Raw genomic sequence first — 20,329 nt, forward strand, 5'->3', positions numbered from 1 at the left:
TCACGCAGGATTTATTCAGGGACGTCCCAAGGGGGTTGCACAAGGCCGTGGTAACTAATGACCGACAGATGCCAACTGCTCCAGGGGCCTAGAACAAGGGGGGGTGGGGTGGCTGTGAGCTGGGGCTGTCTGGGCTCCCTGGCGGAGGTGGCCAGAGCTGGGCCTGGAGGAAGGGGAGGATGAGGCTGAAAAGCGACCTAGCCCCAAATCCGAGAGGAGAATGGAGAAGGGACTGTGGGGTGGGCCTCCCTCCGGTTTCTTGCTGTCACTGGAGAAGAGGGACCAGACAGCTGGGGATGGGAGGTCCGAGTGACATCGGTGCCACTTGAATCCACAGCGCTGACCCCTGCGGCTCCTGACAATCGTCACAACCACAGACATCAGGCAGTGACTTGCCATCCCCGCAAGGATGCTTCCCCACGCTCCCTCTCTGTCGCTCTGTCTCTGTCCCTCGTCTCTGTCTCTCTCTGGCGAGCCCACGTGCTCTATAGCAAACATTTTAAAAAGAAGAAAAAAGAAAAGAAGGGGAAGGTCCCCGATCTTTTGGCCACGGAGCTTCGCCGGAGGTAACCCCGGGACAGACGGTCCCGTTGCCACGGCCACCCCGCGCGCCGTCCGTACCCCCGGGCCGGCACGCTCCCGTTGCCAGGGCACCCGCCGGCGCGGTCCGGGCGTGCCGCTGAGGATGCCGGGAAAACGCTGCCCTCCCCAGGATGGCGGCGGCGGCCGGCGAGGGGCGGGGCTGAGCGCGGCCTTCGTTTCCGCCTTCTCACGCCCACGAAGAGCTGCCGCCATCCCCGTTCTCTTTCCCGACTCCGAGAGTCCCGGGAGCTGGGGGAAGGGGTTGCCCGCAGAGATTGGGGCCAGGACCCGGGGTGAGGCGGGACTTCCGCGTCCCGCCGGAAGTGATGCGACAGTCGCGACCGCCGCCAGGTGGAACGGCAGGTGGGTTCAGGTGCCAGCCTGGCCTGGACCCGGCCTGGGACTGACGCTTCCGGTGAGCGACCGAAGCAGCTCCCTAGGGCCCGAAGACCCGAAGGGCGGGCTCTGGGATCGGAGCCCATCGCCCTGGCCTGGAGTCCCCCCCTGTACCTAGTAAGAGCCACCTACCCACTGGACCCCCGGAGACAGCCCCGTCCTGATCCGGAGGGGAGGAGGCGGGCCCTGCTGCCCCGGTCGGGGGTGGGCAGGACCCGGGTGGGGTTGGCAGCTAGGCAGTTCGGTTCCCTAACCGCATCCTATGCTCCTTTCTCTCCCGGATCCAGTTCCCCGTCCCCCTCCCGAGCTGGGCAGTTAGCCAGCCCACCCCGACTCCCGGAACCATGTTTGCAGACTTGGATTATGACATCGAGGAGGACAAACTGTAAGTATCTTGTTTCCCCAAGTCCCAGGAGCACAGGAGCCCCAGGCCCCGCATTTCTCTGGGCTTCCCAGTTCCACACACCTTGGCCTTCTCAGCAGTGGGTCAGGTGTTGTAGTGAAACGGAAAGGGACCTCCCCTTCCAGGACCCATCATCTGCAGGGCCTGAGCCTGGGTTAAGAGATCACCACAGTTCAGGGCCATAGCGCCTGGCAAGTAGGAAAGCAGAGCTACCGGAGCAGTGCTTCTGCTGGGCTGGTCAGGGAAGGCTTCACAGAGGAGGTGATGATTGAGCCAGGTCTTGAGGGAGGAATAGACATGTCATAGACATACTGTCCTCCCCAGAGGTGGTACTTAGTAGGGCGAGTTTTCAAAATTCGATTTGTCTACCCAGTGCGGTGTATCCTCCCTCAGAGGACGGAGTCGGTACAGTGCCTTGCTGTGTCCTCAGCACTGACTAAGGTGCTTTTCACCATTGGGCTGGTAGCAAGTGTTTTTTGAATCAAGAAGTGAATTCATGAGAATTCACCATAAAACATAAATAAGTGCTAGTTACAGTGAAAACAAAGGTAATTCAGTAGAGTAGTTGAGGGATGGGAGATGGCTAGTTTCAGGGGGCAGGACCTCTTGGGGAAGGTGACTATAATGTCCCGTGTACATAGAAGGTGACAAGACGAAGCCGGCCCACATCTCAGAGGGGAAGTGAAGCAAAGGGAAGGGGACACTGTTGTTCTGGCGTACCTGCCGTGGACTGGGCCGGGGCTGGCGCTCTCATGTGCATTCTTTTTTTTTAAAGGGTTTTTGCCATAGGGTGTGTGCACCTGCCAGAGAGAGAGGAGGGGAAGTGATAAATCACCCCCACCCTGGAAGGATGGCTCTGCTGCAGTCCCTTCTCCATTTACCTCCTGGGCTTTTGAGCATGCATGCACATGTGCTCCGCATGATTTTCAAGTCACCAGGTCCAGGACTTGAACTGCACACACGTGTCGGCCATGTGGGAGTCCAGCACCTTAACCATCATGCCACTTGCTGCACCCCCATCTACATTCTCATAAGCCTCTGATAAGGGGGACTTGTTCCCACTTTGTAGATGAGAACATTGAGCCACGGAGAGTCCGCCAGCTGCTAAGAGGCAGAGCTGGAGTTGGACCCCACGTCTGTGGGACTCCTAGAGCCGTGCATGTTCTAGCACAGAGCGCTGTTGTCTGGCCAAGCGAGGAAGAGAAGAGGCCGCATGGCACTTGGAGCCTGGGGTTGGGAGTACTAGTCACCCTCCCTCCAGCATCAGCCTCGCTCGCTTCTCTTTGCAGTGGAATCCCTACCGTGCCCGGGAAGGTGACCCTGCAGAAGGACGCTCAGAACCTGATCGGCATCAGCATTGGAGGAGGGGCCCAGTACTGTCCCTGCCTCTATATTGTCCAGGTATTGGGCACTTGGGAGGTGGGGACAGGGTCCCGGAGGGGTGAGTCACCTCCTCACCCTTGAGGTCCTGAGGCCTTCCTGACCACTGGCTCTAAGCAGGTCTGCCTTTGTTTTCTTCCCATTCCATTCTGTTTTCCTTCTTGTCACTTGTTGTCATCTGAACCTTTGCTTGTTACTTGTTCTATGTCTGGCGGTCTCCCAGTTTCTCTGGGCTGTGAAGGCAGGGTCGCCATTCACTCACTGCATCCGAACCAGGGACAACGCCTGACACGGAGAGGACATTAAATAAAAGCATCTTCTAAAATTTTAAGTAGTTTACAATAGGGTATGTGTGCTGTTTGGAGAAAGAGAGAGATGAGGAAAGTAAGAAATGACTACCCAGGGGGCATGAGCACACCATAATCCCTTCTCCCCTCTCTCAGGATTTTAGCCACACATGCGCAGTATGGTTTTCAAGCTGCCAGGTCTGGGACTTGAACCAAGCAGTAAGGCATGTGGGATCCAGCCGCTTTTACCTCCTTGCCACCTGCTGGCCCCTGAATAAAAATACCTTTAAGAATCAGCAAAGCTGCCAGTCGCGGGCGCCAACCCGAGTGCAGTGTCCTGTGGTGGTAACGTGCTAGTGGCCTCAGCGCAAGCACGGCCTCCCGCTACTAGCACGCTCCTCAGTCTCCAGGCGTCGGCTCCTCACCAGGAAAGCAGGATTTAAAATCACTCGGCGTAAGTGTCTCTGGGTCCCTGTGAAAAGTAAACAGTGACGTCAAGCAATGACTGGCACTTACGGAGCACTTGCCAGGCAGCAGTGCTGTTCTGCCGGGCACGGTGCACCCCCAGATGTTCTGTGACCCTTTAGAAGAGGCCACCCAGGTGTATTCAGTCAGCTGTGACTCGGGAGCGGGGACAGGCCTGTTGCAAGGCTTTCATCCCCGTGTGGCTGTCCAGAGCCGGTGACCTCTCTGTAGCCTGAGAAGGACCGGGTTCTATCCCTCTCGGCGGAGTAGCCTCTGGTGGCAGGTGGGCAACTGCAGTCTATGCAAATCCTGTGAAGCAGTCAGCTCTAGGCCTCGAGGACAGGGATCCCACGGTGTGGTCTGGACTCCGCATGTCCAGCAGGTATTTGGCCTTCTCTGACCCAGAAGGTAGAGAGCCTCCTCAGGCCTGGCCTCCTGCCTTCTATCTGCTCAGCCTCTCTGCCACCTCACCCTCCCCACCCACTGGGGGGTTGGGGCAGACTTGCTTGTATGAACTGCAGTTACAAAATAATAGAAGATTTTTAAATTATTTCATCTTATTTGCTATTATTATTTCTTAATTTGCTATAGGGCATGCATACTCAGAGAGAGAGAGAGTGAAAGCAAGCTACCAGGTCTGGGACTTGAACCACCGTCTGCCATGTGGGAGTCCACCACCTTAACCACCATGCCACCTGCTGGCCCCCAATAGAAAGGTTTTTTAAAATTCGGTTGTTTTCAGGACCAGCAGTTAGTGTCATGGCTATATATCACTGGACTCCCATGTAGTTAACCGAGGTTTGAGTCCCAGACCTGGTGGCTTAAACTCACGCCGGGCGCGTGTGCATGCGTGCCCAAGATCCCGAGAGGAGAATGGAGGAGAAGGGATTGCGGCGTGGCCATCCCCCCTGGGGGGTGATTTCTCGCTTTCTGTCTCTGTCTGTCTGGTGAGCGCATGTGCCCTATAGCAAAAACCTCTCCAAAAAAAAAAAGGAAAAAAAATGTGGTTGTTTTCATCCAAGTATGGTGTGACTAGCTCTCAGGGCTAGAGCACCGGGAGGCTGTGGGACAAGAGCAGCCCACTGTCCTACGCCCTGTCCCACTCCCTTTAGCAGTTTCTTCAGGCATGGGCTTCGTATCTCAGGGATGCTTTATCTGTCACTTACATCCTCTGTTGATTATTACAAGTCACGTAGATGAGAATTTCGCTCTCTTCCAGGATCACCCTACTCCCTCTTACCCCATCTAAACGACATCGTTATTTTGCCAGTTTTTGCTAAATCACTATTAGTGCAACAGGTATTGTGTTCAGGAAATCTCTTCCAGGTGCCCGACCAGGCTCTGTTGTAGGCTCTAGAAGTAAGGAAGTGAAGACGATGGACCCCACCCTTGCAGCGCTCTTATTCTAGTGGAGACAGCTCTGTGTTTATCTTTTTTTTTTTTTTTTTTAAGAGTTTTTTTGCTATAGGGCTCAAGTGTTTGCCAAAGAGATAGAGAGACAGAAAATGAGAAATCACTCCCCAGGAGGATGGCAATGCTACAATTCCTTCTCCATTCTCCCATTATGACTTTGGGCACATGCCCAGTGGGATTTTTCAAGCCATTGGGTCCGGGTCTTGAACCGCAGAGTTGGCCATGTGGAATCTAGCTCCTTAACCTCTATACCACCTGCTGCACATTTTATTTTTATTTTTAAAAATTTTTAGAAGAATTATTTAAGTTTATTTATTGTCTTTTTTTTGGAGAGGTTTTTGCTATAGGGCGCATGCACTTGCCAGAAAGACAGAGAGACAGAGAGATAGAAAGCGAGAAATCATCCCCCATGGGGGATGGCCATGCTGCAATCCCTTCTCCATTTTCCTCTCGGCATCTTGGGCATGCATGCACACATGCCCAGCATGAGTTTAAGCCACCAGGTCCAGGACTTGAACCCCACCCAGTCAACCACATGGGATTCCAGCGACATAGCCATTACGCCAACTGCTGGTCCCGATTACCATTTTTTTAAATTTGACCAGAGAGACAGACAGAGAAAGTAAGAAAGCAAGCTGTCAGTTCCAGGACATGAACTGTGGTCGAAGTGCAGTACCCTTAACCACCATGCCACCTTTTGGCCCATTAATTTTTTTTAATTTGCCAGAGAGAGAGCGAGTACCCCCAATGAGTCATGGTCGTAACACACCCCTTTTCCTCCATTTCTCCATCCTTTTGGAATTTTGGTCATGTATGTGCCTAGCATGTTTTTCAAACCACCAGGGACGGCATTCAAACTGCATAGTTGGCTATATGGAATCGAACTCCCTTCACAACTAGGTCATGGGGCTAGCCTTCAGGTTGTTTTATCATGGTAAAATACACGAAACATAAAATTTACCAGCATGGGGCCAGTAGTGGCATGGTGGTTAAGGTACTTTACTTCTATATGGTGGACCGTGGTTAGAGTCCTGAACCTCATGACTTGCTTTCTCATTTTTCCTCTCTCTCTCTCTCTTTCTCTCTCTATCTGGTGAGCACATATACCCTATAGCAAATTTAAAATAATAATAACAATAAAACTAAGTAGATAATTATTTAAAAAATAAGAAAATTTACCATCTTAACTATTTTCTTCTTTTAGAGGTTTTTGCTATAGGGCGCATGCGCTCGCCAGAAAGACAGACAGAGAGACAGAAAGCAAGAAATCACCCCCCAGGGGAGATGGCCACACTGCAATCCCTTCTCCTCCATTCTCCTCTCAGGATCTTGGGCATGCATGCATACGCGCCTGGCGTGAGTTCAAGCCACCAGGTCCGAGACTCGAACCGTGGTTGACTACATGGGAGTTCAGCGACATAGCCATTATGCCAACTGCTGGTCCCACCATCTTAACTATTTTTAGGTGTACAATTTAGGAGTACCAAATGCATTCATAATGCCGCACGACCACATCACCACCATTCACCTCTATGACTTCTCTTGTCAAACTTAAGCTCTGTGTCCATTACATAGTAACTGCCTGCTCCCCTGGGATAACCTCTCCTTGGGCAACTGTCTCTATGAACATGACTCTACCTCATAAACATGGAGTTCTCCAGTATTTGTCTTTTGAAACTAGTTTGTTTCACTTAATGTAATGTCTTCAAGGTTCGCCCGTGCTGTAGCAAGTAGCAGAATTTCCTTCCTTTTTAAGCATGAGTAATATTCCATTGCATCTGAATGCCACATTTGCTTATCTGTTCACCCTTTACTAGACACTTGTGTTGCCAACAGTGCTGCTATGAACATGGCTGTACAAATACGTCTTCAAGACTATAAATTCATCTGGGTATCTACCTATAAGTGGAGTATTTGGACCATATGGTAATTCTGTTTTTAATTTTTTGAGGTACTGCCATATTGTTTTCCACAGCAGCTGCACCATTTTGCATTCCGAACAATGCATGAGGGTTCCGGTTTCTCCACATCTCTGCTGACACTTACCTTCTATTTCTGATGGTAGCCATCCTAAGGGGTGTGGGGTAGTATCTCATTGTGGTTTTGATTTGCATTTTCCTAATGATGAGTGATAATGAGCATATTTACATGTGTTTATAGGTCATTTGTATGTCTCCTATGAAGAATGACTATTCAAATCCTTTGCTCAGTTTCGAATTGGTTATTCGGTGTTTTGCTATTTAGTATTAGGAGTTCTTTAGGTATATTGGTTATTAATCCCTTCTAAAAGATGTGACATGCAGTGTTTTCTACCTTTCTGTGGGTTGCCTTTTTAGATTTTTATTATCTTTTTAAGTTTGCTATAGGGCACGTACACTTACAGGAGAGAGATGGGGCGGGGTGGGGGGAGTGAGAAACCCCACCCCATACACACCAGGGGGATAGCCACATGCAGTCCCTTCTCCTCCATTCTCCTCTTTTGGACACACATACACACATGCCTAGCATGTTGTTCAAGTCACTAGGTCTAGGACTCAAACTGCTCAGCTGGCCATGCGGGATCTAGCCACCTTAACATCCATGCCACCTGCTGGTCCTGTGTGTTGCCTTTTTACTCTGTTGATACTATATGTTGTGCAAATTTTAAAAATCTTCATGAATTCCTATTTGTTTATTTCTTCTTTTCTTGGTTGTACCTTTTGGTGTCATAGTGAAGATATCACTGCCAAATCCAACGTGGTGAAGCTTTTGCCCCCTATTTTCTTCTAAGAGTTTTATAGTTTTAGATCTCACATTTAAGTCTTTGATTCACTTTAAGTTAATTTTTGTACATGGTGTTAGGTAAGGGTCCAACTTTGTTCTTTCGAATGTGAACATACTTTTTTCCTAGAACCATTTGTTAAAATGACTCTCCTGGGACCAGCAGTTAGCGTAATGGCTATGTCGCTGGACTCCCATGTAGTCGACCACTGTTCAAGTCGCGGACCCGGTGGCTTAAAACTCACGCTGGGCACGTGTGCGTGTATGCCCAAGATCCCAGGAGGAGAATGGAGGAGAAGGGATTGCAGCGTGGCCATCCCCCCTGGGGGGTGTTTTCTTGCTTTCTGTCTCTCTGTCTCTGGCGAGCGCACATGCCCTATAGCAAAAATCTCTCCAAAAAGAAAAGAAAAAGACTCTCCTTTTCCCCTTAAATGTTTTGCACACCCTTGTCAAAAATTACTTGACCATATATTCAAGGTATCATTTCTAGGCCCTCTGCTCTATTTGACTGGCCTGCATAAAATACCACAGTACTTTAGTTACTGTAGCTTTGTAATACGTTTTGAAGTCAGAAAGTGTGAATCTTCCAGCTTTGTTCTTTTTCTTTAGAATTATTTAATTAAATTAATTAATTATTACCTTTTTTGGAGAGGTTTTTGCTGTAGGGCGCATGTTCTCGCCAGAAAGACAGAGAGAGACAGGGAGACAGAAAGCGAGAAATCACCCCCTGGGGGGATGGCCACACTACAATCCTTGTTCCCCATTCTCCTATCAGGATCTTTGGGCATGCACGCACACGTGGCCAGTGTGAGTTTAAGCCACCAGGTCTGGGATTCGAACTGCAGTCGACTACATGGGGTCCAGTGACATAGCCATTATGCTGACTGCTGGTCCCTATTATTATTTTTTTTAATTTGACTGCAGAGAAAGACATAGAGGGAAAGTGAGAAAGCAAACTGCCAGCTCCAGGACTCAATAGTGGCTGGCCACATGGGAGTCCAGTGCTCCAACCACCATGCCACCTGCTGGCCTGCTTTGTTCTTTTCAAAATTATTTTTGCCTATTCAGGGTTCCTTGAGATTCCATATGAATTTTAGGATTAAAAAATTATTTATTATGATTATTATTTTTAAATTTGCTATCAGGCATGTTTGCTCACTAGGAGAGAGAAAGAGAGAAATCCTCCAGGACCAGCAGGTGGTGTGGTGGTTAAGGTATTAGACTCCCACGTGGCCAACTGCGGTTTGAGTCTTGGACATGGTGGCTTGCTTTCTCACTTTTCCTCTCTCTTTCTCTTTCTCTCTCTGTGTCTTGGTCTCTTTCTGATCAAATTAAAATACAATAATAATAATAATAAATTTAATTAAAATAAATAATTTAAAAAAAGAAACAAGCTTCTAGGTCTGGGACTTGAACTGTAATTGATCATGTGGGAGTCTAGTGCTTTTTTTTTTTTAAGAATTATTTTATTTATTTCTTTACTTAGTTTGACCAGAGAAGGGACAGAGCGAGAGGAGTGAGAAAACAAACTGCTGGATCCAGGACTCTTAACTGTAGTCGGCCATGTGACAATCCAGCACCCTTAACCACCACGCCACCTGCCAGCCCCGGGAATCCAACACATTAACCACCATGCTACCTCCTGGTCTGTAGGATCGGTTTTCTATTTCTGTAAAAAAATATCATTGAGATATTGATAGGGATTGCATTGGGTCTGTAGATTGCTTTGGGTAATATTACCATCTTATGAAGTTTTATAATCCATGAACATGGTATATATTTTCATTTATTTACATCATCATTACATTTTCTTTTTTTAACAGTTATTTAACTTTATTTACTTATTTATTATTTTTTATTTGACCAGAGAGAGAGAAAGAGAGACGGATTGTTGAGGGGGAGTGAAAAAACAAGCCACCAGGTTTGGGACTTGAACCATGGTCGGCCATGTGGGAGTCCAGCACCTTTAACCACCATACCACCTGCCAGCCCTTCATCATTAATTTCTTTCGGTGATGTTTTTTGTTTTCACCACCATTATTGTATTTTTAGTGTGATTTTGAAAGTTTTAATAGAAGGAAATATTCATCGTAATTCTCTTTTTTGCTTATAACATTACACATACAAGACATTATAAGGTGTTGCTTTTACATACTTTTTGTAGTAAGTTTAGAAACTGAAGATAGAAGGAAGACAGTATCAGAACCACTGCTGCTTACTTTGGCATCTCCCCTACTGGTGCCTGTTCTGGATATAATTCTGTATTCTGTGTCTGTTTGTGTGTACACTTATGTAGCCTACTTTCCCCTTGACAGACACAGCAACCTCACATAGCCAGTAAGTATAGATTCCATTGATAGAGTCACCTTAGGAATTGGGGCTCATGGATGTTGTGGAGTCCTTGCTCAGTGCAACCCCAGGCTGCTCTTGGGGACCGAGGTGAGGTTCAGGAATTGACAGGAGGTATTGTGAGGCTCTGAGTCAGCTCTGAGCCACATTGTTGGAAAACCCTACTAAAGAAATGACTTTGGGCCCAGCCTCTGTGGCAGTCAGTAATACACTAGCCTGGAGAGCTGGAAGCCATATGCTCACTGTGGTTTGAGTCCCTGGCCCATTCGGTCTGAAAACACTGGGCATTTGTTTGCATGCCCAGGATCCTAGCAGGCTGGAGGGCTGGAGGAAGAGAACTGGTGTGACCAAGCCTGGAGGGTACTGCACTCCTCCCGACCTACCTCTTACACACACTGTCATTTACTTAAAAACAAAAACAAAACAGACATTATAAGTTAAAAAGAAAAAAAAAGAAAGTATTTTGGTGGATCAAACTTCCACATATGTGTGTGAGGCTTGGTATATTCAGAATTAGGAAGGGAAGGTTTCATCACTCTGAATTTCTGTCCCATCCTCCTCCCGTCCCCTTCCCCATCACAAGGTCTAGAGGGTAAACAAAGATAGCCAGGCACGGCGGGGGTGAGGGGATGTCTGCCTTCCCTAGGCTTCCCCTCAGTCCTCCCCTTCCTCTCCTAACCCCGGCTCCCTCTTGCACCTACAGGTATTTGACAACACCCCAGCAGCCTTGGACGGCACGGTGGCAGCTGGCGATGAGATCACTGGTGTCAATGGCAGGTCAATCAAAGGGAAAACCAAGGTAGAGGTGGCGAAGATGATTCAGGAGGTGAAGGTAAGGCTGTGGCTGGAGGCGGGGCTACTTCTGAGACCGCCAGGCCTCCAGGGACCCCAGCAGGCCAGGAAGGGGGCGGTCTCTCTGCTCCCCTCCATGGCACACTGGGCCTAGGGCAGCCAGTCTCCTCCGTTTATCCCTCATTTATTCAACAAGTATGGCCTCTGCCCTGGGACTTGTGCTGGGCCTTGGCCAGAGAGTGGGCAGCAAGTCTGCTGTCTCTGTGAGCTCCCATGGGAGCTAGGACACAGAGCCACACGTCTGGGGCCAGGCTAAAGCTAAGAGTCCACAGTGACCCTCCCTGGGTCAGCAGATACCCAGTAATGTCCTCTGGCCATGCTGCGCTGGGTGTCAGGGTGCAGAGAGAGAAAGGAGAGCCCCTTTGCACCTCTGTAGGAACTTGCTGTCCAGTGAGTCTTTTTGGCTTCACAGACTCCCAGAGATCCCTCTGGGCTGTGGGGGCAGCTCCTGGCCCAGCAGAGCACAGTCACACACCCCGGTTCCTCCAAGGCAAGGCCTCTCCACAGGGAGCCTTCCTCCCTGTGTGCTGCAGGGTGGCCCGGCCACTCTGGAGCACACAAGCAGCCTTTGTCTGCTGCCTAGGGACTCCGCTGTTGGGAACGCTGGGAGACCAGTACTGTGAGGGGCACCGAGGCAGGGGACCATCTGGAAGTCTGGGAGGCAAGGCCCCACTCTGGGTGGAGCTGGGCCAGTGGCTTTGCTCCCTCACCATAGCAGCCAGACCCTCCCACCTCCACCCTGTCTTCCAACCTCCTTGTCTTGAGGACTTGTCCCCACATCCCTCACAGGCCCTTCTTCCTGCTAACCCAGGCTGGCCTCTTCTGTCTCAACCGTTTCCCCTGTCCTGCTCCGAGCCGTCCACACTGCTCTCGTTCCTTTCCGGAAATGACCCCAGTCCTGCGATTCCTCCTGGCAGAGCCCCGTTAGCCAAGGGGCAGAGCAGGACCTGGGCTCAGCTCCATGGTGCAGAGGAAGGGACAAGGCACACTGAGAGCTCGTGCCGCCCCGCCTGGTCCGTGTCACTGTCCTGGGCATTTTCTGCCAGGCAGAGGAGCTGGTCACAGAAGTAGGCGAAGTGGGCAGAGTGGCCGCTCCCTCTCCCCACCATCCCTGCTTACCAGACCCCTCCCATCCTCCAGGCACGTCTCAGCCAGCCCTTCCTGTGGCCTTGGGGACACGAGCCCACTGCTTCCAGGCAGCCTGCATGTGAATGCGGGATTCCCCGGCCCTGGGTGCCGAGTGGGGAATACTGGCCTGCTTTTCAAGTGTCAGGGTTCCAAGGAAGGGGTCCAAGGTTGTCGAATTGCGGCCCAGCTGCTCCCACCCCACACACCTGAGCCAGCGGGCTCCTACCCCTGGCTGACCATCGCTGTAATTTATTTCCCTTTGGGACTGTTTGATTGTTTATTATTTGGTTGGATTCAATCTCCGGTCTAAGGGCCTTAGGAGTGCAGGGATGAGGGACATGGGTGGCCTCCCCAGGCCAGGAGGGCTTCCCGGGAGCAGCCCACGGCCCTTCTGAGCAGTCACTGGAGTGTGGTCTGCGTGCTTCTCTGACCCACACCCACCTCCGATGCTGGGCATGGGCCTGGGGACCACAGCTGCCCCTGCTCCTTCTCTTTGGAGCCTCAGCCCCAGACACAGAGCAGGTGCTCAGACGTGCTCCTGAGGGCGTGCTTCAGAGCAAGGGAGGGATACTCTGTGGGGAAGTGACAGTAAAGGTCAGGGGTGTGCAATGCGTGGGAAAGGGGCCTGTGGCCTGGCTCGGGGCAGGACATTGAGCTGCAGGCCATGTCCTACTGACTCCCCAGGGCCTGAGCAGAGAGTGGAGGGACCTGGACAGAGGGTTTACGATGCCAGACCATGTCACAGCCCTCAGCCGGCCCCTCACTCAGGGGAGAGCTCAGGGCTCTCCTGTGGCCCACAGATTGTCGGGTAGACAGGCCTCGCAGGGCAGGGGCTTGGGGTCCAGGAGGCGCCATCACTACCTGCCTATGTGCTCTTCCAGGGGGAGGTGACCATCCACTACAACAAGCTGCAGGCAGACCCCAAGCAGGGCATGTCCCTGGACATCGGTAAGTCAGCCAGAGCGTGGCACCCGGCAGCCCAGGAGCCCAGCCCCCACCTCCCTTTATCACCACAGCCTCGTTCTTCCGTGGCCATGGGCTCGAGCAGGTCCAAAAGGCCTGCAGGACCCGAGGCACTCTGTGGGGCTCCCGGGCCTGTCCCTGGTTCTCACTGCCCTGTGTCTCACCCCGCCCAGAGCCCCAGCCACTCCCTAGCTGCCCCAGGGCTCTTCGTACATCAGTCTTTGGTTTCTCGCAGCCAGGTCCTGACCCTCAGGAAGGGAATGTACCCCACCCCCAGCCTGGTGCCTTGGCCCACCCCATGGCCCACTCCTCTCTGGCCTCCTCTCCTGATGTCAGCTCCTAGGAAGCCCTGAGGGCTGAACTGGAGCTCAGGCACTGGGCAGGGAGTCGTGAGCCAGCTCTTCTACCCTCAGCTCTTCTGTCCCCTTGGGGCCATTGCCTCTGGCTAGAGGGGCCGGGCCTTGGTTCTGTAGAAACTTGTGTGTGGGCGCTGGAGCGATTTGAGGTCCTTGCGTTGCAGGTCAAAGCCCGAGCCTGTGAGGGCGCTGCAGCCCCGGTAACCACATCCAGACATCTCGCTTGAGCCAGCAATCTCTCCCTCACATCCCCTCAGTGAGGTGGCTCCATGGACAGAACCAGGGCCAAGGCCTCCTAGTTCCTAAGGAAGGAGGCTCAGGGCAGACTGAGTGTCTGAAGGTTCTCCCTCTAAAGTCCTGTAGTTCTGACCCAGGACCCCTAACTAGGACTATGCTGGTTGTATGGATAATGAGTCTGGGGTTCCTGGTCCGTGGTCATTAATGGTGCCTGCTATTTTGACATGGCCAGTCCAGGGCATTCCCCCTCTCCCCTTGCACAGGGCGCCCGGGTCCTGGTATGGAAGAGAGGAGAGAGGAGGCCCTCCTGGCAGCCCTGCAGAGGCTTGCTGTTGGCCTCCCCTCAGGCTCCCTACCTCTATGAAGTGGAGAGTCTGGGGGGTTCAGGAGCCTCCCAGTGGGGTGCTCCCCACTTCCTAGCCAGCCCAACACCAGCCCCCAGTCCACCCCCATCTGCCCCTGTTGGGCACTGCTAGTGAGTCCTGATGAGGCCAGGGGGCAGGGGCGGCCTGGGGGCAGCCGCACGCTCACCGTGCTCTCTCCCCGGGCGCAGTGCTGAAGAAGGTCAAACACCGGCTGGTGGAGAACATGAGCTCGGGGACTGCAGATGCCCTGGGCCTGAGCCGGGCCATCCTGTGCAACGGTGAGTCCCCTCCTTTAACCTGTCAACTGCTAGTGAGTCCTGATGAGGCCAGGGGGCAGGGGCGGCCTGGGGGCAGCCGCACGCTCACCGTGCTCTCTCCCCGGGCGCAGTGCTGAAGAAGGTCAAACACCGGCTGGTGGAGAACATGAGCTCGGGGACTGCAGATGCCCTGGGCCTGAGCCGGGCCATCCTGTGCAACGGTGAGTCCCCTCCTTTAACCTGCCCCCACCACACCCACCACCACTGACGGGAGTCCCTCTGGCCTGGCCCTGCCCCCTGCCCGTGAGCTGTCACCATCTGTGCATCCCCGGTTGCCTCTCCAGCTCCGAGGGCTGCCCACATGACACTGTGGATGGCCAGTGGGACCCAGGTCACAGATCAATCCCTGCCGGAGCTGGGGACCCAGAGCCAGCCTGCTCATTCCTCAGCGCAGCCTCACACTGCCCTGCACTGCCCCACCTCAGCCCCTGCCTTTGTCCAGCAGGTGGCGCTGCTGCCTTTAGCTCAGAAACTCCTGCCCAGGGCCCTGGAGGCGCTGCCCAGACGCAGCAGACGGGGTGTGTGTGTGTGCGAGTGTGTGTGTACGCACACTCATGTACTCAAACATGCGCACGCTCGCCGTCTCCCTGGGGTGGCCAATAAAACACTCGGTCCTGCTCCCACCATCGCCAGCCCGGTCTATAAATAGCAGCGGCTGTGAGTGTATGCGGGGGAGATATAAATACCCAGCAATTGTGGGCTCAGCTGGGCACACTGGGCCTCATTGGCTGGGGAGGTGGGGGTGGGGCCTGAGCTTGTTCCAAATGGTGCACGAAAGTGGTAGCTGCTATTTTCAGCCTCGCGGTGCCTATAAATCCTTGTTACTGTAGTTACCGTGCATTGCAATGAAATTAGAACGGGTTGTTGTGTTTTTCCCCCCAAACCTTGCAATTTCCCCAGCCTTAAATAGAGTTTCTAAAGTGGAAGCTGTCATGATGTCCAGGACCCAGCTAAAAACAGCATGGCGCTGACCTGGCTCCACCCCTGCAGGCTGGCTGGGTGCTAAGGCCCCGGGGAGCCCAGGCCTCCTGAAGGCCCCCACTCCCCGATAGCCAGTTTCCTTGGCCGCCCGCCCTGCCTGGGGCCAGTCTGTGCTCTCCCTTCTGCTCAGAAACCCTGACTCCGCCCAGTGCAGACTCTGGCTTGGGTGGTCCCTGGCTGTGTGACCTTGGGCAAGTGGCTTTACCTCTCTGTCCCTGAGGTTTTTGTTAAAATGGAGCAAGTGGCCCCTGTCCCCAAGGCTCAGGCTGAGGAAGGCTGAGTGGTCTGGGGGCCATGGCAGGCCTGGCCCACCGCACAATCAGGTGGTATGTGGCTGCTGCTGGGCACGGCCAGGCCTGCCTTGGGCAGGCTGGTGAGGGGCTGCCGACCTGTCTTCCTGGGAGGGAGTGGGCATGCGCCTTGTCCTCAGTGGGATGGCTCCTGGACAGTCAGTGGGAGCCCTTAGGAGGGGCGTTCCCTGCTGGAGGAAGGCCTGAGTGTCATGGCTCCTCACTCTCAGGCTCACTCCCAGCTAGTCCCTCTCTAGCTCCAGACCCCCACTTGAGTGCTTGTCCCCTCCTGGGCAGCTTCTCCCCATTTAAGCCTGGAGGTGAGGTAGCTCCCCCTCTCCCTATGCCTTACTGTCACAACTGGGGCACCCCCTGCCTTCCATATGGCCCCTCTGCCAGGCTTCGAGTCTCAGGGTGGGCTGGGATCCCAGAGTCATTCTCTGGGCCTCACAGGGAGGCTGGCGCACAGTAGGTGCTCAGTAAACACCCCAAGCCAATGAGCACGAGCACTAAGGCCTGCCTGCAGGTCAGCTCCTCCTTGGGCCCTTCCTAGCCCTCGCCCTGCCCCACCTGTGTCCTCCCGGCAGAGCCAGAGCTCCTGGGCAGCCCACGCTCCTCTGGGACTAGCCTGCCACATCGCAGCTCCTGCTTGCTGGCCGCCTTTCTGGAGCATCGGCAGGCATTGTGTCAGAAGCCCGGGAGCCCTAACTGCTAGGCAGGGGCCGTGGGGAGCCACCCTGGGTCGGACCCCGCTGTCTCACCCAGGCCTTGTGAAGTCCCTGCCCAATCCCTCACCTGCCCTTGCATTTGGCCAGCCTGCTGGGGTGGGGCTTCTCTTCGTCCCAATTCGCCTCTCATTGGGGCACTCCAAACCCAGCGAGCCCAAGGAGCCACATCCCCATCCCTGGGACCTCGTCCTGTGCGGATCCTAGTTCCTTTCCTGAGGCTGGCCCTGGGCTTCCTCTGGCTCTCCACCCTGTGCCACCTGACACGGACTGATTGCCCCCTCTGGCCCCACAGATGGGCTTATCAAGCGGCTGGAGGAGCTGGAGCGGACCGCCGAGCTCTACAAAGGTAAATGGCCCGGCCTGGGAGCCCTGCTCTGGGGTGGCAATGCCAGGCCGCAGACTTCTAGGACCGTAGCCATAAATGGGCTGGAGGTTAAGGCAGCTGGGTCCCATATGGCTGAGTGCATAGTTTGAGTCCTGGTTGCAGTGGCTTGAAAAACATGCCGGCGTATATGCATACGTGCCTGAAACCTCAAGAGGAGAATGGAGGAGAAGGAATTGTGGCGTGCCCCCCACCCCCGGGCACGCTTGCTCACTTTCTCTAACAAGTGCAATGCCCTATAGCAATTTTTAAAAATGTAACAATATTTACCTGTAAAAATTCAACTAACAGCACCTGTGAGCAGAGTGGGCCAGCCCTGGAGACAAAGCCCACGGAGGCCTTGCTCACCCGCGTCGCACACAGGCTCCTGGGCTGGGGCGGAGCCTTCATCCTGGGCCCTAGTGGGACTGTGGGAAAAGTCTGGAGCCAGGACCAGCGAGCGCCTCAGGCACGGGCAGGGGGTTGGAGGCTGTGACTTGGGTCACTTGGGTCCACGTGTGCCTGCTCTTGTCCCACTGCCATTTCCGCTCTCACAGGGATGACGGAGCACACCAAGAACCTCCTGCGGGCCTTCTATGAGCTGTCGCAGACCCACCGGGGTAACGGCATCCCCCAAACCTGTGTGGTCCCAGGCAAATCCCTGCCTTCTCTGGCCGGGTACCCCTGTGCAGTGAGTGACCAAGTGCCTCCCTGGGGCCCTTCTCTCAGTGCCTGGCCTCGCACATGGTCCCAGACGTTGAGTGTGGCAGTGGTGGGACAGTGGGGTGTCTAGACCAGGCAGCCCTCCGGGTGCACCACAGTGGGACGCCCGGCTCCCATCCTTGGACTGCCACTCAGGCACAAGGCCCTTTATCAGGGTCTCATTTCCTGCAAGAAAACGTGGGCTCCCAGGCCATGCTCTGCTCTCAGACAGAGCCACCTTGGTCCTCCGCCCAGCCTTCTCCCAGGTCTGGTCACTCTGGGAAAGAGGACGACACCCTTGGGGTGTGGACACAGTGCCCTTGGGTATAGACCTGGTGCAGACCTGGGCCTCTGGCCTACCAGGTCCCCCTGCCCTGTTTTCTCCTCAAACCCCCGGCTTCTCCATTAGGGGGTTGGTAGGGGCACCCTCAAGGCAAACTTGTCATGCAGCCTTTGGGGACGTGTTCTCTGTGATTGGGGTGCGGGAGCCCCAGCCAGCCGCGAGCGAGGCGTTCGTGAAGTTTGCCGATGCCCACCGCAGCATAGAGAAGTTTGGCATTCGGCTGCTGAAAACCATCAAGCCGGTAGGTGTGTCCCATGGGTGAGGGTGAGGAGGGCACAGTGCGGGCAGGCCCTGACGCATGAAGTCCCTGCGCCCCTTTGGGCTTCAGCTTTGACCTCTAGGCCAGTCTCTGGCCCTGGCTCTGTGACTCGCTCGCCCTTGCCCTGGCCTTGACACGGGCCACCGGGGCATGCCCTTTGGCTCTGACAGTCTGAGCCTGCTGTCCGTGCCATTCCTTGTCACGCTGGCCACTCCTGCCTGTGAGGCCCTGAGCACCTTCTCCCATCCAGATGCTTACGGACCTGAATACTTACCTCAACAAAGCCATCCCCGACACCCGGCTCACCATCAAGAAGTACCTGGACGTGAAGTTTGAGTACCTGGTGAGTCATCTCCGGGGATGAGGCCCTGGGCTCAGAGGGGCTGGGAGGCTGAGAGCTCTCACTGCACCCCTATCACAGGGTTTTGTGGTCTCCTGGACTTGAGGGTTAAAGTGGGCACCAAGGGCTTTATGTTAAATCATAATTCCATGGTCCACGGAGTTGAGGAAACTGCCCAAGCCAAGCTTCCTTTGCTGCAGGACTCCTCTGAGCCTTTGATAGGTGCGTGTGCAACCTGAGTCTTTGTGGCCTTTGCAAGCTCCTTAGACCATAGAATCCTTTTTTCTCAGAGCATCTCTTGGGGCTTGATTTTGGTAAACCTGGGGCTCCCAAGCCCTTGGGCCCTGCCCACCCTCCCTGCGTGACTGCCTGCCCACCCCTCTCTGGGCTGAGGCATCTGAGCTTTTCTCAGCTGGGGCTGAGACCCCAGAGGCCTGGCGTGGCTGGGCCTCTGTGCATGGATTCACCTGCCTGGGCTGGCTGGCAGGGTCGGGGAGCACTGGGGGCACGCGGTCATCGTTGGAGGCCGCAGCCACTCTGACAGCCTGGCCCCTCCGTCCCCCCAGTCGTACTGTCTGAAGGTGAAGGAGATGGACGACGAGGAGTACAGCTGCATCGTGAGTGCTCGGGCCCGGGGCGACCTCACGGCCTCCAGAGTGTCCTGCGTCTGCCAGGACTGTCGGAGGAGGGTACAGGCCAACCTAGGAGAGTCCTGGGGGGCTGGGCTGGGCTCCTGTTCCTGGGGATTGGGACCGTGTCCCCACCCCAGCCCCTCTGAGCCTCGGTGGGCTGGCGGCCGGCCCGAGGCCACCTGCTGCCAGGCTGGCTGCCCTCAGCTTGTGAAGCTTGTGGGGAAATGGACTTTTTTCACTCGTAAGGGGCACTTTTATTGTTTTAATTTTTCATATTTTTGCTGTCAGGAACCATTTTATGGCCCCGTTCATTTACTTGATGTGAGAAAGGTTTGGGTCTCCTCGTTGGTCCCTCCCTCCAACGCTGTTGCCAGGTGCTTCTGGCGCTGGTTGGCGCTGCACGGAGAGGAGCGTGGTGGCTTTGGAAGTGGGAGTGTGAGCTGGGGTCAACCCTGCAGAGCCCGGGCCTTCTCGCCCCCTCCATCCTTGAACAAGCCCCCCACCCCATCAGGGCCCTAATGTGCTCTCCCTCCAGGCCCTAGGGGAGCCCCTGTATCGGGTGAGCACAGGCAACTACGAGTACCGCCTGATCCTGCGCTGCCGCCAGGAGGCCCGCGCCCGCTTCTCCCAGATGCGCAAGGACGTGCTGGAGAAGATGGAGCTGCTGGACCAGAAGCATGGTGAGGGACGGGGTGGCCCAGCACCATTGCCCTGGCCCGCTTCCCTGTCCCAGCCGGGAGCCGGGCAGCAGCTGCTCCCCATTTCAGAGGCTCCGGGGCCAGGTGTACCAGATCTTGAAGTCAGACCCAAGATGTGAAGCCCTGGTGGGAGCCCACCCAGCTCTGGAGCCTGGCCACCATAAACCTGGCACCCGAGCCGGGAACCAGAGGCCTGGGCTTTCGGGGCTGCCGGCAGGACATGGCCGGCGGCCCTTGCCTCCCTCCTTCCCAGGGCATGAGGGTGCTGGAGTCTCCTGAGTGGGAAGCCTAGGGAGGGGCAGCTGGGAGTCTTGCAGGAGGCAGCAGCCCCGCCACTGTGCCTGTCGCCTGCCCCAGTCCAGGACATCGTGTTCCAGCTGCAGCGCTTCGTGTCCACCCTGTCCAAGTACTACACCGACTGCTACGCCGTGCTGCGCGGTGCCGACGTCTTCCCCATCGAGGTGGACCTGGCGCACACCACGCTGGCCTACGGCCTCGCCCAGGACGGCTTCACCGATGGGGAGGACGACGATGAGGATGAGGAGGAGGACACGGCGGCCACTGAGCCGTCTCGGGACATAGGAGGGGCTGGCGGGCCCCTGGACAAGGGTGGCAGCTGGTGTGACTCCTGAGGGCCGCGCCGGGTGCGGAGCTGGGGGGTAGGGTGAGTGGGAGGAGCAGCGTGGGAGCTGGGGGGCCGCGGCAGAGGCGCTTAAAGGGCTGCGGCTTTGGGGGCCCGCCT

General features: G+C 54.9%; 1 protein-coding gene across 3 annotated transcripts in view; it reads left to right on the forward strand.

The window, feature by feature from the left end:
• Positions 1 to 755: 755 nt before the first annotated feature.
• Positions 756 to 20,329, forward strand: part of PICK1 (protein interacting with PRKCA 1) — a 20,397-nt gene continuing 823 nt past the window's right edge. Inside the window, exons 1-13 of one of the 3 annotated variants that reach the window (XM_006155341.3) lie at positions 756 to 997; positions 1,266 to 1,363; positions 2,671 to 2,782; positions 10,739 to 10,867; positions 12,897 to 12,963; positions 14,125 to 14,214; positions 16,545 to 16,598; positions 17,171 to 17,233; positions 17,766 to 17,899; positions 18,168 to 18,260; positions 18,824 to 18,874; positions 19,425 to 19,569; positions 19,945 to 20,246. In XM_006155341.3, coding sequence (XP_006155403.2) covers positions 1,323 to 1,363; positions 2,671 to 2,782; positions 10,739 to 10,867; positions 12,897 to 12,963; positions 14,125 to 14,214; positions 16,545 to 16,598; positions 17,171 to 17,233; positions 17,766 to 17,899; positions 18,168 to 18,260; positions 18,824 to 18,874; positions 19,425 to 19,569; positions 19,945 to 20,219 — 1,254 coding nt within the window. In that variant the 5' untranslated portion in view covers positions 756 to 997; positions 1,266 to 1,322 and the 3' untranslated portion in view covers positions 20,220 to 20,246. Of the gene's footprint in view, positions 1,096 to 1,265; positions 1,364 to 2,670; positions 2,783 to 10,738; positions 10,868 to 12,896; positions 12,964 to 14,124; positions 14,215 to 16,544; positions 16,599 to 17,170; positions 17,234 to 17,765; positions 17,900 to 18,167; positions 18,261 to 18,823; positions 18,875 to 19,424; positions 19,570 to 19,944; positions 20,324 to 20,329 lie in introns of those variants that run through there. The other 2 variants (XM_027774517.1, XM_027774516.1) reach the window with 2 other exon arrangements.

The sequence above is a fragment of the Tupaia chinensis genome, unplaced genomic scaffold, assembly GCF_000334495.1.
Source record: "Tupaia chinensis unplaced genomic scaffold, TupChi_1.0 Scaffold000450_1, whole genome shotgun sequence".
Lineage (NCBI taxonomy): Eukaryota > Metazoa > Chordata > Mammalia > Scandentia > Tupaiidae > Tupaia > Tupaia belangeri.